Genomic DNA, 22,633 nt, shown 5'->3' on the forward strand with positions numbered 1-22,633 from the left:
ACCAGGGCAGCACCTGATCATACATACTTGAAAACCATCCTCTTGATTTTTGCCTTCACTTCCTGTTGAGTTGAAAATGGATCCAAGGGGAATTCCAGGTGAGGAGTAGAACTGAACTGGAAGGCTCCCACTCTGACCTGCAGCGGGAGACAGGGGCCCAATTACAAATATTCCAGAGAGGAAAGAAGGGATGAGAGAGGCCAGCAACCTTGCCGCCTGGCCACTCAATGAATCCCAGAGCCAGAGCTCTCACCACTGTCCCTGAAAGAAGGCTCCAAGACCAGCTGGAGAGTGTGGTCAAATCTGTCTGTGGTCCCCATTAATCTGTCTTCGTGGGTCCTGACCCACGTCCCCCAACGCAGCGGGACACCCTGGCAGCTTTCCTGGCTGAGCTGTGAGCAGCCCTAGGACAGAGCTCTGCTCACACTGGCCAACGGCCTGTCCAGGGCTGACACTGCTGTCCAGTCCTGCTCCGTCCCATCTAGCCACAGAGGCACGACTGATGAACGCCCACATGATTGTTGGGGAGAGTAAACTCTGCAGGGAATAAAGATGTGGCCCAAGGCAAAGGCCCACTTGCCCACGGCTAGCAAGGGTGGGAGCCAGCCCCTGACCTTAGCTCTCTGGTCTTCCCTCTGGCTCCATTACACCACGTGCTTCTCAGCAGCCAGTGCCTGCTGACCTAACCCAGGGGTCTAGGGAAGCTAACCCCAGCCCCCGTCAAGGGTGGACATGGCTACTACAGTGAGAGTGCACGTTTCTTGTCAATCAGGCAGCCTCTCCAGACCTGCTCCTGCCAAGCTAGGCCAGAGTCAGACAGGGGGACAATCAGCCCCCAAAACCGACATGAGCAACAGAGGAGCTGAACTTCCGCTGCACTGAGAGAGTGACAGTACTGGTGAAGGCTCTGTGTGCCAATTGAGGCCACAGGAGAAAAAAAAACCAAAGAAGGGAAACAGTCAAGTTACCCGGTGTCCTGCACCATGAGGGCGATTTATTATTATTAATGGAAAATTAAAAATGCAAAGGGCTGTAAGGAATTTATCCTACAGATTCTCTTCCACATACATGAAATGAGGATTATAGAATCACGGTACATTTGCATAGCAAATGCCCAACAATGGGGGTTGGCTAATTAGACTGTGGGAAACCCTTAAGCTAGGAAGTTGGCTGTAAAAAAACAATATAAATCTCACATATTTTTATTTTGACCTAAATTTGTAGAGTCCCATAGTAAGTGTTGTTTCTAATTATAGATGTAAAAGGAAATTTCATTTGTAATTGGGAAAAGGCCCAATAAAAAAGGATATTCATTAAAAAATAATATAAATCTGTATGCAGAGGTGGAAAGATTTCCAAGATGATGTGATGATAATAAGACAAGAGACAGAATGCGGAGAGGACTAAGATACCCTTTGTGTAAAAGGGGGGAAATAAGGACACTATTCATAGTTGCTTGGATTTGCAGGAAGCGATTCTGGAAGGCTCAAGAAAACAGACAGGGCACCTGGTAAATGGAAAACGTGTGGGCAGAAGGCTTCGCTCTGAACATCTTTTTATTGAAACAGATGAATGGATTAGTTTTAAAAGGTAGGGAAAAAAAAAAACCTCCCTTGAGAACAACAGCTGGGCCTGTTTACTCAGGGTTAAAACAGGAAGGATCCAACTTCAAAACAAAACATGCCGGAAAACAGCCTGAGTTAGTAGTTAAGGCATTTAATTTAATTGGTGGTTTGGGAGCAAAATAGCTGCCTTTTATCTTCAGTTTACTGTACTCAGAAGCGAACCCGCCCAGATTTCTCACCACACAACAGTGGTTCTGCCACCATTATACTATTAGAGCCAGGAAGTCAGCTTCCTAGCTTTTAAGTGTTGAGAGGAAGGCTTCAATCACCTGAAATCCACCCCAACAACACTGCGTTCACAAAAGGCCCTGATTTAAAGCTACTTGAGAAGCTCTTCCGAAAAACCTGAGAAAGCAAAATAAGGTGTGAATCAAATGTGTTGGACCTGGAGGCAAGAGGAGACACAAAAAGCCAACAACACAACCAAAACCTGAAGCCACAGAACACATGACTCCATCTTAAATCCCTTCCACAGCGTGAAGGTCTGTTCACGCACCTTGAAGGTCAAGGTGCTCACCCAGATAGACACCAATTCTTTGACTTCCCAGGTCTTGCTACAAGAATATCTTTTCAAGTCCAGTCCAGATCTAACTCCCTAAACACTCAGATTCTGTTCTCTTAAAAAAAACAGAGTCCTAGCCAGATGCAGTGGTCCATGCCCGAATCCTAGTGGCTCAGGAGGTCAAGGCGGGAGGATTAGAAGTTCGAGGCCAGTCTCGGCAACTTAGACTCCATTTTGAAATTAAAAATTAAAAGGGTTACGGATGTAGCTCATGGGTAAAGTAACTCTGGGTTCAATCCCCGGTACCACAAACAAAACAAAACAGCCATTCTGGACTCCCATGTGAAAATGATAATCAGGGTCCCCCAAATATAGATGTTTCCTCTCACTAACCAGGCCATCTTGGGCTCCGTGTGTTTTGCCAATATGAAACCTGAAATCAACCCTAGAACTTCATGCCACGTTCTCAACGTGGTCTAGCAACACTGAGCTAGAGTGCTCCCCAAACTCAGGTTCTGGTCCTATCATAAAGTATTTTTGTCATGGTTTTCTTACCCTTTCCCCATACCCTTCTCTCCAAACTGCCACATCTGGCTGTCCATCTGCTGTGTGAAAGCAGGGTGTGAACTGAGTGCCACCACCCATCCCATCCCAGCGGCTACCCACAAGAGAGACAGATGGCCCACGGAGCTAATTCTGGGCTGAGAGTCAAGAGCCCCAGTTCCTCCACACTTAGCTCTCTTGAGATTATTGTGTGACCCCAGGAAGTAACTTTGCCTCCCTGAACTTGTTTCTTTACCTGCAAAACATGCACCAATAATCCAGACTCTCCCAGCTTTCCATCTTTTGGGGTCTCGAGGCCACTCATGTCAGAACACACCACATCAATCCCAAAGTCAACAACAGCATGTTATCTTTATGTCACTTCTTCCAGGAAGAACTAGTGAAACTTCAGAGGGAATCATTTGCAAAGAAGCACCCTACCTGGGGTAGGATAGAGATTCAGCAGTCCTCTGCATGGGCTGACACTCCAGGTAGAACTTCCGGACTGCTCATTCCTGGGTGGAATGAAGTCCGCTATGGTGTCTGCCGATGACCCTGTGAGACTGCTCACACTCCCAAATGACAGGCCATTCAAGGGAAAATCTGGCCCTCATTAAAAGCCATGCTTGATCCTAAATTCTAGAGATTTTTACTAAGATTAGCTCAGGAATGTCAGCCTGGAAAAATCACTTCCTTCCTCAACTTGTAGGTGACTATGGAATTCAAATAATTACGGCTTCCCAGACCAAAATGTCCTTCTGAATTTCTATTCGAGTTTTGAGTAGGTTCACATGACTCAAAATCCAAAAAGTATAAAACCAAAAGTCTGTGGCTGGGTCTCCCCTCCGCTTATAACCCAACTGCTCAGTTCCCAGCCCCTCCCCCAGCAGGAATCACTGCCCTTAGCCTGTTACAAAGCCCTGGGTTCTTTAGGCACACACCAGCAAAGACAGAATGAATTATATTCTTTCATCTTCATTTTACATAAAAATGGTATCCTACACGCCATTTGCACCCTTCCTTTCCATCTTAATTTATTCTGTGTCTTTCCATATGGGAGAGCTCCCTCACTCTTCCTGAGACTGCCTGGTGTTTCATTATGAGAATGCACCACAGTGGATTTATCTGTCCCCTATCAATGGACATTTGGATTGCTAGAATCTTTTACAAGTATCCACGAGTAAACCGTAAGAGCATTATTCTGCATGTGGCCACAGAGTACCCCAGTGGAATTGCTAGGCCAAAGGTTCCAAGCCTTGGTCATTGTGATGAATGCTGTTAGATTGCCCCATGTAGGTCACACACTGGACACTCCCCCCAGCAGTGGCTTAAAGATGTGCTAATGCAGCATGCCACCAAACTTTGGAATTTTTCCTAATCCAGTAAACAAAAAGTGACACATCAGTCAGAGACACGTTACAGCATTGAGTTCAGCTGGGCATCTTTTCACATGCCTAAGGGCCATTGGTGTTTTGTTTTCTCAAAAGTGTGTTTATTGCCAATTTTTCTATCGGGTTGTTTAAAAAAAAAAATTGCCCCTTTTAGAGACAAGAGCCATGGCTACCACACTCTGCTGATGTTTAAGACCTACTACTTGAAGCCAGGAAGAATACGAAATGAAAATAACTATCTGGACTAACTCACAGGAGATCTTTCCAAAGTGTGCCCTCCTTCTCATTGTTCTGCAAATACCACTTCTTTTTCTAGTGGGAAACAATCCACATGGTCCCTCTCTGCCTCAAAACGTGGAAGAACAACTGACTCGGGTCCAGACAGACTCTCTTCCATGACCACTGAGATTGGCCAAGGGATTACCATGTGACCTACACCTGTCCAGTTGGAGCCCTCCTGGGGGTTTTGCCCGACCTATAAGGAAAGTCCACTTTCTTTTTTCCTGGGGCCACTAGCTTGAAGGATAACACAGGGCAACTCTGCTGTGGAAAACCTTCCTGGAAGGAGGTCAACCAAAGAAGTAAGAGTGAGGGGAAGGAGAGAGGGTGCTTCACAGCTCGGCTGAGCCTAGCCTCCACTGTGCTGGAGCCATAACTGGGACTGACCCTTTTGGTCTTTCCAGTTCCAAAATCCAGTAAATTGCCTCTTCTATTTAACCTGTTAGATGCCAAGTGTTCAATTCTGTTAATATTTCCATGAAATTGACACAGGTACCTTAAAATAGGTTGGAAAACATGATCTAGAGCTTATATACATTTTTACAGTAATATTATAATTAGAATATTAAATTACTATATTCTATATTATGCAATTACATATATCATATATAGGTTTTTACAGGTGTGGGACAACGGGACAAAATGGGTTAAGTTTGGACTTCTGTCACTTGCATCCAAAGACACCTTAATATGAAGATCAACGAGACTTATACTCACCCTCCCAGGGCTGACGTCCAGAGCGTCACATACGGTGATGGCAAAGTGCTTGGACCTTTCAAAGCTCCCTTTCCCGATGCTGTGAGAGCCATCTAACAGAAACAGGACGTCCATCGCAGCCGAGCACCACATCACTGGGGAGAGTGGGGCAGACAGGAATAACTGAACTAGATTTTCCATATCACAAAGACTTTCATCAAGTCCCTGCTTATGAACGCTAGTTTGAGCTCTGTGGGGAACAGCTCCTGGACCAGCCCTGGTGCCACAGCCTCGACCAGAACATGGTCAGGCACCCTGACAGGTGAGGCCACGTTGCTCAAGAGTTCAAGTGGCAATAGTGACAGCGCTGGTTACGCCTCTCTCTATGCCGGCTCTTCTTGAGACGCTTTGGAAACCACCCTGAGACAGATGACTATTTTATATCTTTGAAAGTTTTATTGAGGAATCATTGCTATAGTTCAAAATTCACCCAGCTGAAGTGTACAACTCAACATACATTTCTATAATATTCACAGATGTATTCTATCATCACCAGTCAACTTTAGAACATTTCCTATCACCTCAAAAAGAAATCCTATATCTTTTAGCTATCCCCCACCCCCAAATCCCCAGCCCACCACTCTATGGAGAGCTGCTATTTTTATTCTCACTGGTCAGATGAGGAAAGCAGAGTACAGGATAAATTAGTGACTGTCCTAGGGCCAAAGGACCAGGAAGTGGTGGAGCCAGGATTAATCCTGGGCTGTCTGGCTCCCCCGACCTCACCAGAGGGTACAAGGGAACCAAAGTCAGAAGAGCACCACAAAGATGGCGCCCCCCAGAGGGCAGCGCTGGGGCTGCAAGCAGAAGAGGGGTTTCACAAGAGAGGATAGGGGACAGGCAGTGCCCCTGGGTACATCCTGGTGTGGCTTGAGCACATGGAGGGATGTTGATGGAGGAGGAGGAGGAGGATCATGGAGGGATGGAAGAGTGTTTGGGTAGATGGTGGTCAAGTGACAGAGGCCTTGAGGTATAAGACCAAGAGGTTCAGCAACATGGATTTACTGAGGCTGTATTGGCTGTTGTTTTTGGTTTGTTTTTTAACCAAGCAGAGTGACGTGGTCAGGCCCCAGTTTGGGGAAAATGACTCTGGTCACAGAGTGAAAGGAAGCCAGGAATAGGTGGCAACCCAGGAGGAAGAGGGCCTCCCTAGGCCTGTCTCAGGGACATCTGGACGGGGGTTTGGGTGTAAATGCCGGCTTACTTTTGCTGGCGGCTGCAATCTTCCCAATGGTCTCTCTGCTCGCATGGACTTCTTGGAGAGGGAGCGAGGGCAACACTAGGAGAGAAGACACCGGGGGGCCGTCATGCAGAGATAGGACAGAGAGGAGTCTTCACCTCCAGGTAGGACCAGGACAAACAGGTAACAGGGCAGGAAACAGATCATCGGGAGGCCTGATGATACCTGCATTGCACAAGGTCCCACAGGGAGGGCTGGGCTGGCAGCTGTGTGTGTGAGGCCCAGGTTCAGTCCCCAGCAGAAGTACGCAATCACCACATAGAGAACATTAACAAAATGCCCCACTCCTGTGAGGTATATTTATATTTAAATTGGGAATTTGAAAAGTTTAAAATACCTGTAGAGGGGATAGGGAAGGCCTGTGATTCTGAAGACTTCTGCCACTGGTTAGGTGTCCTACCTTTGTCCCCCGTGGGTACAGCACCTTTCACTGTATCTAGATATATCCTTGGAAGACCCTAACCCACTGCCAGGCCCTCAGACAAAGCATCTCCCCTCCATAAAAATTAACCTTGGAGTGAACAGAATTTATAGAAGCAGATTCACAGAAAAACACCATGAAAAAATTGCAAACAAGTGACAAAACGCTATAATTTGACAATTTTAAATGTGAAAACCTAAATAAAATTCTAAATTTAAATATCTGGAAGAAAATTTTCTGATGGTGATAGTGTGTGTAAGCTGGCACAAGCCTTCTGAAAAAGTTTGGCTAAATGAATTAAGAATCATAAAAAGGCAGACCCTTTGATTCTATAGTATATTGCAACTAGAAATTGATTCAAGGGGAAAACAATTTAGAGATGAGAAAAGGTGCATTAAGACCGTCCCCTTCAGTGTCATTTGTGCAAGAGAAAACAAAAACCCAAGCAGAGAAGTCAATGGACAAACGTTGACAATACTTGGTCAATACAATTAATATAAACAAGGGCTGAAAGTTTCTGGGTAAGAAGTTCATGAATGATTTCTTTTATTCTTTTTGATATACAGTCAAATAATAATTGTGGCAGATGAGCAATCAGTAATAATTTTAAAAATAAACCCTGGGGCTGAGGGTGCAGCTCAGCAGTAAAGCACTTGCCTGGCATGCACAGGCCCGGGTTGAGTCCCCAGCACCAAAAAAAAATCAATAAATTTTAAAAATAAACTTTGAAGACGGGGAACTCATGCCAAGGAATCCCCAGGAAAGCCAAATGATGAATGTCCTGAAGACACCGAGGGGCCACCTGGGGTTTGGATGTGTGGGGATTTGGAAAAGGCTGTGCCACCACACGGAGACGACCAGCGGCAGGAGTGTCCAGGTAGCTGCTTGATGGATACCAATGTCTGTGGGAAAGCACAGAGGACAAAGGCCCAGTGCAAGCCCAGGAGCAAGCCAGGGCAGGGGGCAGATGGGACAGCACGAGGGTGGCGAGGAAAGGAGGAGAGGGGAGGCAGCGGAGGGAAGGAGGATCACACAACACGGGCCCCTGGGCTCAAGGGTTTGCAACTGCCAGGAAGGAGATCCAGGGGAGCACCAGAAGAGCACGCTGGGGGGGGGGTAGGGCGGGGGCGGAATACCAGCAACCAATGCCCTGCTCCACCTGTCTCCTCAACACCCCCGAACCCCGGCTGGTCCTACCTTCCCCAGCTCCCTTCCCCTCTCTGGGCCTCAGTGCAAACTAAACCAGTCTGTAGTGTCCCCACCATACATTTGAGCAGATAGTTCTTGCCCCCTGATGTGGCCTCCTGTCTCTATTCACGGAGACTAGGTCACCTAGGTCACTCTGCTGAACCAGCAATGAACCTCACAGTTGAAAGCAGTGGGACACGAGATCTAAGACAGTCTGCACAGCTGCTCTGCTACCAGGGCAGACACAGGACAAAGTACAGGGGAAGACCAGACTTAAAGGGATAACGTCTTCCAGAGAGGCAGGGGCAGTCCTTCAACACTCGGGTTTTCTGCCTCAGGGCATTCCCAGATCACGTAGGGTTTGCCAGGCCAGCAAATGTTTGGGTAAGGGGGTAACCTAAGCTGAGGGGGTAAACTATTTGGAGGGAGGGAGCAAGGGTGCCAGGCAGGACAGGAAGGAGGGTGGTGCTGCAGTACAAAGTGTGCAGGAGAAGGGGTGCCACGGGGGACCCGAGACAAGATGGGATCACACAGGACCTGTCAAGAGCAATGAAAAATCACTTAAAAGTCTTAGGTGGGGTTGATAAGGGTCCAGATATGATCCGATTTGCATTTTTGAAATGGCTGCTGTGTGGAAAATGGTTTGGAGGAGGATCTAGGGAACCCAGCTGTCCAGTCAGGAGGCTACTGCAGTGGTCCAAGCACAAGATGATGGGGCTTCAACTAGGGAGGTGAATGTAAAGTGGAGACATAAATGGATCTAAAAGTTAACACCAACAGTGTCTGAAGCAAATCAGATGTCCAATGTCTTACCCCCCTCTGCAAAAAAAAAAAAAAAAAAATTCTTACCTCTGGAAAACAGGAAAATACCGATGGCTTCCAGCAACAGGAAAGTGGGCATGTTGACGCAACTACAGGCCAGGAAAAGAAAAGCAGCATTAGTAATGAGTCCTGTGAACAGTTCAAGTCATGCCATTGAAGGAGATGACAACTACTTAGCTTTTGGAGGCCACAAATAGGACCCTTGGAGGCCCCTCTTTGCCATCAGACAGTCACCTGGAGAAGACACCGATTCCCAAAAAGCCATTTTACTCCAACAACTTGGACTTTCTGCAGCCATCTTCCCCAGAATACCACACCTGCCCCCAGCCCACTCCGGCTCCTCTACAGCCCCCGAGAGGGTTCTGCAGAGTTCAGAGTCCTGGCGCTCAGCCCAGCCGGCCACTTGTGCCTGGGTAAAATGACTCCCCTTTTGGGGGTCTGCATTTCTTCATGAGGAGTTAGAAGCTGACAAGTCGAAGATTTGAGCTCAATGTCCTCATTTTCTGAGACCTAGCAAGTCACCCAAACTTTCCCTAGCTGAGACAGTTGAAGAAAGTCTGCATTTTCTACATTATATGGAAACAGTAATCTAGCTGAAGGGATAAAAGTTTTTTTTTTTCTTTTAAGTTTTTATGGTTGAGGAATTCTCCTAGTCTGGGTAATATTCAATGCCATGAGGCCTTGAGGTGGTATAAAGTGAATGCTTTTCCTAAGAAACAATAGACCAGTACGGCAACTGATTCCATAAGAGCACACACCTGAGATTTATTTCTAATTTTAGCTGTGAGGTCATCTCAAGCCGCTCACAGAGCTCCCTCAACCTGCACCAAACCCAGATGACTTCTCTCCTTGTCTGACACGCTCTGCCACTTCTGCTGGGGCATAATGTGAGTCCCCAGCTGCAAGAACAGCACACTTCTCAGATTCGACATTCAGAGGATTGGCAGGGCAGGTTAAGAGCTGCCCTAAAAATCAAAATCACCCAGGAAATGTTGCCGCTTCTGATTTACAGGAAAGCCTAAAACAACCCAAGTCATGTTCATGAAGGTGCTGTTCTGGGCCTTTCTTGGAATTGCAGGGAATCTGGATATGCAGTGCATGGGGGGGGGGCAAGGGGTGTTTTCCGGGGACACTGCTCACCCTTGGGCAACATCGCCCACCTAGGCGGGGCAAAGAAGAGATGACAGGTTCCTGTATAATGGAAAAGGAGACTGAGCAAGGCATATGCAGAGACAGATGAAAGAGGTGGTTGAGAATCCAAACGGGAGGGGACCCAGGAGATCACACAGTGAGGTCTCCAGCTTCCAAACCACATGCTTCCCTCTCACCATGGAGCCACGTCAGCTCAGGGGAACTTGAACCTCCTTGTACCTCAGAGCTCCACCCACTCCAGGGCAGATAGTGTGGCTTCTTCACTCAGGTAGGGGCCACACCTGCCCCATGGTGGCAGAGAGTCTGCAACACAAATCCCAGGTCCCTCGTTCTCACCCTGATGCCGTGACCCCGATAGAAGTTGTGGTTCCTCACTTGCAAAATGAGGGGGTTGGACCAGATGCTGCGAAGTGTCTTCTGGCTTTACAAATCCCATTCCCCCTCCATTGTGGGCCCAGATGGTGAGACCTTACTCCACCTACTCCTGGGATTTCACGTTACCTAAACAAATTAAACCAGCTGTCCAGACTAGCTGGGTCTGTGTTCAGGATCTTTTGCTTCAAATGACTAAGAGGTTCCAGTCTTAACCTAAGCAAAACCTGTATCCAATGTTGCAAGATTGAGGACTAGGGCACTGTCTGGTCACAATGGAAGGGACACATGTGACCAGAAAGGCTGTGGGCCTGTCGTGGGGCTCATGTGCCTCCTGTCAGCTTCCAGCCCAGGTGCACCCCAGCCAGGTAACTTGGGACTTTCTCCCAAGCACGAGTTTTCCCTCCTGCCACCAAGGAGTCAGGCAGCGGGATGAGGGGCAGAGGGAAAGGGTTTCTCAGAGCTGTCCTGGCCTTAGGTTAGGGGCAGTTTTCTGCCCTTATAGCTTCCAACTTGGGCACACACAGGAGAGTGAGGCTCAGACATGCGGATAATTTATAAGAACGAAGGTTCCAGCACCACCTTCCCAGCTTACTTCCAGGATAAGGAGGACGGGAGCAGAGGAGGTTCCTGCTGCATGGTGAGGGGCCCAGGGAGCAGGCCCATGCCCTCTATGCCATGACACAAGCCCAGGTGACTTCATCTCGCCTTATCATGTGCCTCTGCTTGCCCAGACGGATGATTTTTGAGTCTCCCAAGTTAATGCTCATTAAAACAGTAACTTGTTGATGTTGGCAATCTTCGAACGAATGCCGCACGTCAAATGCCCCCTTGCAAATATCGACATCAGACGGCACTGGCCTGGCAGTCCTCTTTTGTCCCCTCTAACACAACCCCTATGGTCATGCACTAAAGCTGCCTCATGATGCACTTGTTTTGACTGACAGGTGGCAAATGCTGAAGAGTAAGGATTGCATCATAGTCTGTGCTGCAGCCTGGTGACCCGTATGTGCCTGGTGCACAGAAGGTGAGGCACAGACTTGCTGGGTCCACGAAGCCCTGCAAGGTCCACTGCAGAGGGCCTGAGGGCACTTGCAGGTGCATCTTCGTGCTCAGTGCATTTATGTTTTGTGGGAGTGGGATGTTGGAGATTGAACACAGGGCCACTTTACCACGAGTCACACCCCCAGTCAGTCTGTTTTATTTTTTGAGACAGAGTCTCACTAAGTTGCTGAGGCTGGCCTTAACTTTGTGATCCTCCCACCTCAGCCTCCAGAGTCACTGGGATAACAGGCATGTGCCCCAGCTTTTTAATAATAAGAGACAAACAAATGCTATTTCAATGTGAGCTCTCTGACTCTTCCCATCCAATCAACTCTTTTTGTTGTCTGTTCTTTTGAGAGAGGATTTCACTATGTTGCCCAGGCTGGCCTTGAACTCCTAAGCTCAAGTGGACCTCCTGCCTCAGCCTCCCAAGTAGCTGGGACCACAGGCAGGTGCCACCATACCCATCCTAGAAAAAAATTTTTTAAACAAGGATGTATTCCACAGCAAAAATCAACCATGACCACCATCTAGTGAGCACTTACTGCATGCCTGCCAGCAAATTCTTTATATTTTCTCCTAACCAGCCAATGAGGGTATATTATTCTCATTTTACAGATGAGAAAATTGAGGCCTAGAGAAGTTTTTATTGTTGTTGTTTTTTTTGGTTTTTTTGGTTTTTTTTGGTCCCATGTGACAATTAATCAGTGGATCAGATTCCAAGCTGGACTCCCAGTGGTCTGTTCAATCCATCACCTTCCACCTTACAGAATCTGAGGAAAGACTCTCTTGAATATTCAAAGAAGGAGAATTGTTGGAGAAAAGGGGGCAAGAGAGGACACTGTGGCAGAAGTGAAGGCTCCAGATAAAAGGCTGTGGGCAGCAATGGGGACCAGAAGTAGACACCTGCCACCCTGAATCCTGCCCTCTGGCGGTTTTCCACCAGCTAATACCTGCCAGCAACTTCCACAACGGGCAGGAGCAGGCGCTTTCCAGGGTGGCCCTCCACATTCTTGTGCAAAGTCGTGGAGAGTGATCTGCCTGCCAGGGACAGGAACAGACCTTGGTTCCCAGGTACACGGTGTCAAGCCTTTTCCATTACAAGACACCTTGTTCGTCACCTACGTTCCTTTCCGTTCCATTACTCATGCTGACCGCTCATGTTATTATCCCCCGTGGCCAGGCTTTCACAGATGGAGTTAGGAGTGCCTCGCTCCTGACCTTCTCATCAGAGAGTTGCTGTGGGGCCCTGGTTCCACACAGGCCCCCGGCAGCATCTGGAACAGTGGAGGACTGGTTTGCTGCAGGATGCCCCCCAACACACGCACACCCGCTCCACCTCGTACTAGGCAGGAATCACATCCCCCATGCAAGAAGCAAAGGCCCAAACAAGGCTGCTTTTAAAAGAAGGGTTGGATCGGTGATAGCTGAAGGCAGCAGCGTCCAGGACAATATCCACTTTCTCCTCAATGATAGGCAACCCGGTGAGCGTAGGATGAAAAAAAAAAAAAAAAGCCATTTCCGCTCCCTTGGAAAATGCAACTATATATTAGATTAGCCCTTGGCAGCCTTCTCCAAATCAGGATGGAAATCTGAGCCCTGTACAAGAGCAGTCCGCACCTGAACAGGAAGACTAAAATTGGAGGCAAGAGTCTCCAGCCAAGAGGTCCTTTCTGTCTTTTGCAATAACAATCATCTTCCTTATCCACTGGTAGAATATTTGACTCTGAAAGTCCAGGGAAATGGAAGACACATTTCTGGTTTGATATGACAGGGACAGTGTTTTTTGTGTGGTTTTTGCTGCCTTTGTTTTTGGAGACAGGGTCTCACTACATTGCCCAGGATGGCCCTGAATTCCTGGGCTCCCATGATCCCCCTGCCTCAGCTTTCCAAATAGTTGGGACTACAGGCATGCACCACCATGCCCAGTTAGAGCATTTTAAAAGCTACCCAGGAAGTGTCACGGTCTCCCTAAAAGAATCAGCAAGTTTCCAGAACACAACATACTGTCAACCAAAAGCCAGCACCAAGGGGTGAACGTTGTGCCATTTTGGATTCCTTGGGTATCAATCCAGGGTCTCTCACTTTCCCTGCGCCTGCTAAGAGACAGTTTTAGACAATAGATCTTCATGTTTGGCTGATATTTGAAATGCTTTACGTTGCCGAGGACCCAAATTCCCTGTAGTGGAACTCTGGAGAATTCCGAGTTGTGGGGGAATACACACACAGAACTGGAAGTACCGAAAGAGAACTCCAGCCCAGCTCTTTCTAGCAGCTGGGTGACTTCGCAAGCAACAACCTCCCCTGCCCCAGTTTCCATCTGTCGCATGGGGAGCATCTGGGTTTCACAGACTCGTTGTAAAGGACCCAGTGAGGCAGTGTGGGAAAGTCCTTGCTAAACGGTAGACGCTCCTTTTCTAAATCAATGATGTCAAAAGGTTATTACATTTAACATGTTTCGCTGAACAAAATCCGTAACCCTGTAAGGTAGATGTTATCGTCTCCATTTTTATAGAAGAGGAAAACAATCTTGGAGAAGGTGGGGCTCAAGGCCACAGAGCTAGCAAACCACATACTTGGAGTCCAGCCCAGATCTCAGCCATGAGAAGGGCGCAGTACCCTGGTGGAGTGGAAGGAGCAGTGCTCAGACATCATAACTGCACATGAACTTTTCTGGTTAATTCTTTCACTTCAGTCTCTCAATTTCCTTCTGTACAATGCAGTGACACCACCCACTTCTTTACCTGAAAAGGTTGTTGCCAGAATTCCACGACACCCCAAACTAAAGGCCCCTGGGACAAGAACCAGGTTACCTAATTTGAACTCTCAGAAACCCAGGTCAAGAGCAGGGCTTGGCATGCTTATGGCAGCACAATTCACAATAGCCAAACTACGGAACCAGCCAAGGTGGCCATTGCTGGATGAAGGGATAAAGCAAATGTGGCATGTATACACAATGAAGTCTTATTCAGCTACAAAGAAGAATGAAATTATGTCATATGCAGGAAAATGGATGGAATTTGACAACATTATGTTAAGCAAAATAAGCCCAACCAGGTCAAGGGTCCTGTGTTATCTCCCATGTGGAAGCTAGAGAGGAAATAGGGAAAGAAGGCTGGGTCTCATGAAAATCAAAGGGAGATCAGTAGAGAAAAGGGATCTTGGAGAGGGAAAGGGGAACTATTGAGGAATAATGTTGTTATATTATGTGCATGTACAAATATGTAACAATAAACCCCACCACTGTGTACTACCATAATGCATCAATTTAAAAAATGTGGAAAACAAAACAAAAATAAAAAGTCAGAGAGAGCAGGTCTTGGAACAGGAAGCAGAAGATTAGTGATAATAATCACACCCAGGGAAAGTCGGCAGATAATTCTGTGGTAGAAGAGGAAAAGCAGAGACCAGAGCTGCTTAGTGGATGAAGGCAAAGGGAGGGGAGAGATTTCAAGCATTTTTAGCTGTCCCAAGGGGCTGCTTTGGGCCATGCTGAAACAGGAAGTTGCAGGGAAAGAACATGCAGAGCCTCCAATAGCCTTGTAGATGATGGGAGGGATTTTTTTTTAAAAAAAATAGCCTTAATTGAAGAAAATTAAAATTAGCAATTGTATTATAGCCCCCCCCATTAAAATGATTTTAATGATTTTAATTTTTAAATCCACTGATGTGTGAAATGCAAATATTTGATGATAATTGTTCTAAATGCCTCATAGTATTGCTGATAGAATTGATACAATTATAAGAAACTTCATTTATCCATTGAAAATTATTGAGCATCTACCCAGTGCCCAGCATACTTCCAGGTATTGGGGTGCAATGAAAATCCTTCGTAACTGCAAGATGCAATGAGGAGGGGCATTATTAACCAAAGGTACTTTCATCAGGAGCTTATCCCCAGTGTCACCACTGCCAGTTAATGATTGTGGACAGGCATGGTGGCACACGATTGTAATCTCAGTGGCTCAAGAGCCTGAAGATGGAGGATCATGAGTTCAAAGTCAGCCTCAGCAATTTAGCAAGGACCAAAGCAACTCGGGCAAAGAAAAGAGGCGAGAAAAGAAGAGACAAGACAAAAGAAGAGAGAAAAGAAGAAAGAGAGAAGAGGAGAAGAAAAGAAAAGGCTGGGGATGTGGCTCAGTGGTTAAGCACCCCTGGGTTCAATCCCTATATAAAAAGCCCTGGCATTTGATCCCCAGTACTGAGTTTCCCCTCCCCCCCCAAAACCCCCCAAAAAAGCCAGAAGTAGAAATTTGAGCATAAATGTGTATCACTAGGTGAAAGAAAACAATCTGAAAAGCATAAGGTATGATTCCAGCTGTATGACATTCTGGGAAAAGAAAAACTATGGAGATAATAAAAAGCTCAGTTATTGTGGCTGGGGGAGGAGAAATGAGTAGGCAGATGATGTTTGAGGCAGTGCAAAACTTCTCTATGATATCATGGAGAACACATGTCATTGTACATGTCAAATCCATAGGATGTTTGTGCAACGCCAAGAATAAATGCTAAACTATGGACTTCAAGTGATAATGATGTGTCACTGTATTATAAAATATGTACCAGTCTGGTGAGGGATGTGTATAAGGGGGACAGGAGATATGGGAACTCTCTTATGCTTAATTTTGATATGAACCTAAAATTGGGTATCGAGTTTCCTTATCCATAAAAATGAGCCTCTGACTTCGATGCATGCCAAGGGTCCCCAGTCTCCTTAAGGGAGGGATGGTGGGCCAAAAACCAGCTTTAATCAAAAATACCTGGATGATAGTTTTTAGACAGAGGACGATGAAGGAAGTCATACTCCTCTGTCCCCGGGGTTTGCCTGGGAAGCTAGTCTGAGATTCTTATACTCCCAGGAGGTGGCTCTGAGCTGGATGTTGACAGAGGAAGTCACAGAAAACAGTGGCTTCAGGTTGCTGAAAGGAAGTGACATTCCTGGGGTCTTTGCCAAATACAGTGATACCTCCGAGTTTTCTTCTGATGTGTCTCTTGCCTTTTCTCAATTTACCTTTCTTAATAATGTCACACTGGGAGCAAAACAGACCTTGAATTTTTAGGCCTTAATCTATAAAACACCTGGAGGTCCTACAGTTGGTCTGATTAATTTGTCAACAGAAAAAATAATTCCAAAACATAAAAACGGATTTTATTTCAAGCCAACCTGAACAACATCTATAGAACACAGACTCAAGTTATCAACATGGCCCAGGTGATCGGTAGGGAGCTGCAAAGGGGTGGGGAAAAACATCCACAAGATGCTGTTTTCAATAAGGCAGGGAAGTTTCCTCAGGATTCAGGTGCCATCTCACCCCCAGGGTTGAGATTTAATAGAGGCCAGAGGCTGGTCCAGTTTAGCCTTCATTCATTCATCCAGGGTCACACAAATGCGGGTCAACACAGAGGCTGATGACTCTTGACTATCAAAGCAGTCCCAAACCACCCAATACTACTCCGACTTTCCAGCCTACACCACTGTGTCTTTCCAAAGTCTACAATCAGTGAAATTCAAACAACCTGGTAGATCTCAAGTACAAATGTGGTCTCTCTGGAGAAACTAGTTCACAAATTAAAGGTGTTTATTATTTGAAAAATCCAGGTTTAAATTATTCAGATCTCCAAGACATCCAGCATTCCAACATATTGCTTACTGTCCACATTCAAAGGCTCCTCTTGCCACAATCAAAGGCAGGAGGTGCCCTTTCCTCTTCTGCCTGGTGCCCACAATGTTCAAGTTTCCACGGTGCAGTTTTGAGGCCCTCCCATTTTCTGTCCCACAAGACAGGTGTGGCCAAGAGCCAGCCCAGAGAAGCACACAAAGCAAGACTGAGCCAGAGGAGGGAAGGGAGTAGGGTGTTGGGGTGTGTGTGTCGGGGTGGTGGGGGAGCTGGTGACGGAGATAAGTTTCTCCGTGTGTGTGTGTGTGTGTGTGTGTGTGTGTGTGTGTGTGTGTGTGTGTGTGTACAGGAAGGGGCGTGAACGCGCGGGCACAGCGGCATGGAAGTGGGAGAACTTTTTTCCCCTCCTGTAAAGTCAAATTCCCTGAACTTCCCAAGGCCCTAGGCGAGTCTCTCAGGCAGGGGGCCCCTCTCCGGTTCTGCTTGCAGACTTTCCTGGGGTCACTAGGCTGCCAGGGAAAACCGCTCCAAGTCACCAGAACACCTGTATATATTCCGTAATGGGGGGAGGGCAGGTTCCCAGGGCCTTCTTGCAAAAGGCGAGTCCCCTTCTGCAGCCACCAGTGAAGGGAGCGCCGCGACCGTGCCAGGCAGCTCGGGTTTCACCCGACACTCTCCTCCCCCCAGACACTGAGCCCCTACACTTACCTGCGAACTGCGCCCCTCGGCTCGGCGCGCGTGTCCCTGCCCACGACCTCCGCGGCTGGCCCTGGGGGACCGCGAGGAACACGAGGCAGGCGCGCTCCAGGTGCGCTCCTGCCCCGGACGCCGACTTCCCGGCAAGGCCGCGCTCAGGTGGGCGCAGACAAAGCCGAACAAAGCCCGCAACGCCCGCGCGGGCCGGCGCAGCCTCCGCGCTCCTGGTCCGGGCAGCTGGGTCGCACCGGGACCCCCTCGCAGGGACGCCAACCGTCGGCCGCCGCCCTGCCAGGCTGCTAGCGGGGCTCTCGGGCAGCGGCAGCGCGGAGCCAACTCGGGCGGTGACTCACCGGGCGGAGCGCAGCAAGGAGCGCACGCCGCCCAGGCCCCTCTGCTGACAGGCACGGGCTTGGCTCGGGCCAGGGGGCGCTGCGGACCCACGGAGGGACGCCCTGGGGGGTGGCAGCCACGTGGGACACCTGTTGGTCTCTCCCTGGAGAGGCGGGGAGGGCTGCGCAGCGGGACCCAGCTAAGTTGGCGGCGCTCCCTTAAGTAAGGGTGGTGCGTCGGGAGCTTCTGGGATCCACGCTGGCCTCTCCCCTCGCGTTTTTTAACGAGGTGTTGACCCAGGTGGGCAAATGAGCAAAGTGCGTGCTTCTGTGCGGGCCTCCAGCCTCTGAGCGCAGCGGCATCGTTTCTGTAAGGCAATTGCCTCTTGTTAACTTGCCTGCCCCATTATTGCAGTTGGGTGATAATTAGTCCACCTTTCGGCCAGCATCCTTGTTTAAGTCTAAAGGGTGCCTGATTTTAAAAAAATTAACCACCATTGGACAAAACAGCACAATGCCTGGCAGATGCTTTGTATAAAGTAAGCTTTAATGAATGTTGGCTATTATTGTATAATCTATAATTTTAATACTTCATCAAAAAAGTGTCCTTGCATAATGCATACTCGTTGCAAAAAAAAAAATCAGTAAGCAAAGCAAATTTATAAAACCACCGAGAATTATACTGCAGACTGAGATCATGTTAACATTATAGTGCTCTTCTAATGTTATTCTACCTATATAAAATCTGCTTATTTTATTCATTCCTTACTGTACCATACTACACATTATATTACCCACTTCCTTTTTTGAAAATCTTTTTAGCCACTACATGTTCTAAATGTACTATAACAGGTTTTTTAAGACAGAGAGAGACAGGGTCTTGCTAAATTACTCAGGCTGGCCTTGAACTTGAGATCCTGCCTCAGCCTCCTGAATGGTTGGGATTATTGGTGTATGCCACCTTGCTCAGCCCATCTACTATTGTTGAACTCTCAACTTTCAATTTTAATCATGTAATTAGATATCTTTGTGCTTTAGCCCACTTGTTTCCTTGGAATAAACTGCAAAAAAGTAAACTTCTAGGCTACAGGGTATATACAATTTGGGAAATTATATGCATCTTGTCAAATTGCCTTCTAGGAAGTTGACTTGCTTCCACTTTTCCAAGGCCTCCCCCATTATTCCTGTGTCAATCAGGCGAATCGCAATTTTATTATTTTTACACATTTCCTTTTTAAAAATTAGAAAAGCATTGCATTTCAGTCTACAGTTCTCAGTTGGTTTTCAACCCCCCAGACATTGACAGGCCTCAGTGAAACTGGCTCCTGATAAACCTTACCAAGGAGGAGGAAAAATGACATTTTCACATAATTCACTCTTCCCGATAACATCTACTGAGCATTGGTGGTGGTGGTGGGGGGCAACAATACCAAAAAACAAAAAGAAACAGGGTCACTTCAGACAGCATACACAATATGCCAGTATGTCACTCTGTAAGAGAACATGGGTCTAAACACCAGGGAAGAATGGTCTCTGCCTCTAAAAATCTGTGTTGTTTACAAGAAATGCAATGCAAGACACATGTGGAATTTTGAATACTTTAGTGGCCATATTAAAAAGTGAAACAGGTGAAATACATTTTGGTAAGATAAATTCATAGATGAAAAACACTATACAAACATGTAATAGAGATTTTTTATACTATCTTTAAAATTCTATTGTATATATTTCCACATATAGCACGTCTCAGTTTGGACTAGCCACATTGAGTGCTCAACAGCCCCATGTGGTGAGTGACCTCTCACACCTCCAGATAGGTGTGAGAGGGGCAGAATGGGGTCCTAATAAAAAGTGGACAGTCCACCACTGACAACCCCTCTCCCCCATCCATGCTGGTTAACATTGCTCTAAACTTTTGCCTAATGAGTTTAGAGAATCTGTATTTCCATCCTGGGCATTCCTAACATTTTTGATCTGCCTTAAATTGGGGGCATTTCACATCTGCATTCCCTGATGAAGAGCTAGAAGTATAAATACGGGTGGAGATAACAGTTGCTGTGAATTTCTCATCAAAGCATCAGCTGAGCCTCGTCTGCCCCCATGCCTTTCAGATTTCATGTGGGAAGAGAAAAAGCAGGTGGCCCAAGCTCTGCAAGTAGGGAGTGGGCCACTTGCAGGGGTGAGGGCTTTTTATACAGAGACGCTGTGTGGCTACTTTCATCATCCACAGCAATCCTTCCTTTGTAAAGACTTATGGAAATTTTAAAATTAAGTCATGAAGGGCCACCATCCTGGAGGGTGGAGTCATGAGCTCCTTGCTTCTGAGAACTTTTGCCTTATTCACTTCCTCAAACCCAGTGCCTGGTAATTTATATGTAAATGTCCTTTCAAAATGTGAATTATGTCAATGCCCTCTTCCCTTGTTCACGATGTTTCAAGGCACAGAGATGATTTTAAGATCTATGAAAAGATAAATGAAGACTTCAGCACTTGGTTTCAGGCATCAGCAGGCGCCCAGTGTAATAGAATGACCACAGCTTTGGAGATGAAGTGGTCTGGGGTTCCCCAACCAGTTCCCCTGTTGGACCTGTAACACAGAAAAAAAAAAAACGCTTTTGATTTCTCAGTTTCCTGACCTATAAAGTACAATGGATATGGTGATTCTGAACCCTGTGGAACCCCAACCAGATTCCTTGCATCCAGTCCCCAAAATGAGGAAAGTACACATAAACACAACAGTTGCAAAGGATGCTGTACACACCTGCAAAGTTCCGCACTCCCCGGAACCAGAGCAGCCACTAATCGGAGCCTTGTTGAGAAGTCAAAGAACAGGAAACAATGCCCAATAAATGGCAAAGCGGCCATCCTGGAGGAAACAAAAGGCCTGATCCCCAAGGACTCTGCAGGCAGCAGACTAAACTACACCACCAGCTGTGGAGCTAAGAACTAAATTGTGGTGGAGACAGGAGGAGAGATGATGCCATCTCAGAGCTAAGACCCCTGGGCTTGGAAGACACAGATTGTTCTAAAAGTGATAACGCACTTCCCAGTTCCTCCATAAAACAGGAGAATTATGCATAAAGTGATGCTGGATTTGCTTTTGAGGAATGTGATGCTTTTTTTTTTCATTTTCTTTATTGTGTTTAATCCAACTTAATTTATAATACAAAATGCTTTGCAAACATCAGAGATATATAATAACATTTAAAACTATTTTTTTGTAAAGGAAATAATTTTAAAACACTATTAAACGCTTTGTCTCTAAGAGATACATAAATAAGCAGACCAACTTTAAGGCTGTCTGTGCAGACATTTTTAGCCTACTAAGGGGCAACCTGTAGCACAGGACTGATGTAATGCCGCAGCAGAAATGGTAAATTACAAAGTGGTAACTCACACACACAGTAGTCACAATCCCCATCCTAAACACCATCCAGACACAGCAATTTACACTAAGAAAATAGGCTTCTTTTCCCCACTAGGATGCTTCATGACCTGTCTTTCCAAACTAAAGAAATGCCTTCCCATCCAGCACTAGTACTTTTAAAACCATTAGAACTTTGGTTATACAAATAAAGTTTAATAAATACTCCTTCCAAAAACAATTAAGAGATAATATATTTTATTTGTTAACTTTTAAAATTTGCTCTGATTAATAATACATGAAAGAATGCATTTTGACACATCATATATAAATGGAGTATAACTTCTCATTCTTCTGGTTGTATGTGATGTAGAGTTACACGGATCATGTAATTATGTATGTGTATAGGGTAATAATGTCCAATTCATTCTATTATTGTTCCTATCTTCCACATCTCCTCCCCTCCCCTTCATTCAACTTTATTCTTCCCTAGCCATCCCCCATTGTGAATTAGCATCCATATATCAGAGAAAATATTCAGCTATTGGTTCTTTGGGATTGGCTTGTTACTTAGAATGATATTCTCTAGTACCATCCATTTACTAGAAGATGGCGGGGCTGGGGATGTGGCTCAAGCGGTAGCGCACTCGCCTCGCATGCGTGTGGCCCAGGTTCGATCCTCAGCACCACATACCAACAAAGATGTTGTGTCCGCCGAGAACTAAAAAATAAATATTAAAAATTCTCTCTCTCTCTCTCTCACTCTCTCTCCTCTCTCACTCTCTCTTTAAAAAAAAAAAAAAAAAAAAAAAAAAAAAAAGAAGATGGCATAATTTCATTCTTCTTTAAGGCCGAGTAATATTCCATTGTGTATATATACCACAGTTTCTTTATCCATTCATATGTTGAAGGACACCTAAGTTGATTCCATAGTTTTGCTATGGTGAATTGAGCTGCTATAAACATTGATGTGGCTGCATCAAGTCCTTTGGGCATAAATCTAGGAGTGGCATTCTATTCCAGGTTTTCTGAGGAAACTCCATACTGCTTTCCATAGTGGTTGCACCAATTTGTAGTCCCTAATGTGATTCTTTCTGAATCAAGCAAACACGAAGTTTCTATAAAGGCAAAGTCTTGGGTAACAGTCACTCAACCAACATTCCAAAATGCTATGTGCTCTATATCATACTGTCAATTCACTTCTGCTGTTACCATTTCTTTTCCAAATCTGTTTAGTTTCCACACATGTATGCTTTAAGTACTCACTGAACTAATTCTGGAAGGGATC

General features: G+C 46.3%; 1 protein-coding gene across 1 annotated transcript in view; it reads right to left on the reverse strand.

Moving 5' to 3' along the window:
• The window catches only part of Vwa2 (von Willebrand factor A domain containing 2), a 38,843-nt gene extending 20,627 nt beyond the window's left edge, over positions 1–18,216 (reverse strand). Inside the window, exons 1-5 of the mRNA XM_040272365.2 lie at positions 17,662–18,216; positions 8,795–8,856; positions 6,301–6,375; positions 5,058–5,191; positions 28–137 (exon numbers count right to left, since the gene is read on the reverse strand). Coding sequence (XP_040128299.2) covers positions 28–137; positions 5,058–5,191; positions 6,301–6,375; positions 8,795–8,846 — 371 coding nt within the window. The 5' untranslated portion in view covers positions 8,847–8,856; positions 17,662–18,216. The remainder of the gene's footprint in view (positions 1–27; positions 138–5,057; positions 5,192–6,300; positions 6,376–8,794; positions 8,857–17,661) is intronic.
• Between the last annotated feature and the right edge of the window lie 4,417 nt (positions 18,217–22,633).

Source organism: Ictidomys tridecemlineatus, chromosome 1, assembly GCF_052094955.1.
Source record: "Ictidomys tridecemlineatus isolate mIctTri1 chromosome 1, mIctTri1.hap1, whole genome shotgun sequence".
NCBI classification, from domain to species: Eukaryota; Metazoa; Chordata; class Mammalia; order Rodentia; family Sciuridae; genus Ictidomys; species Ictidomys tridecemlineatus.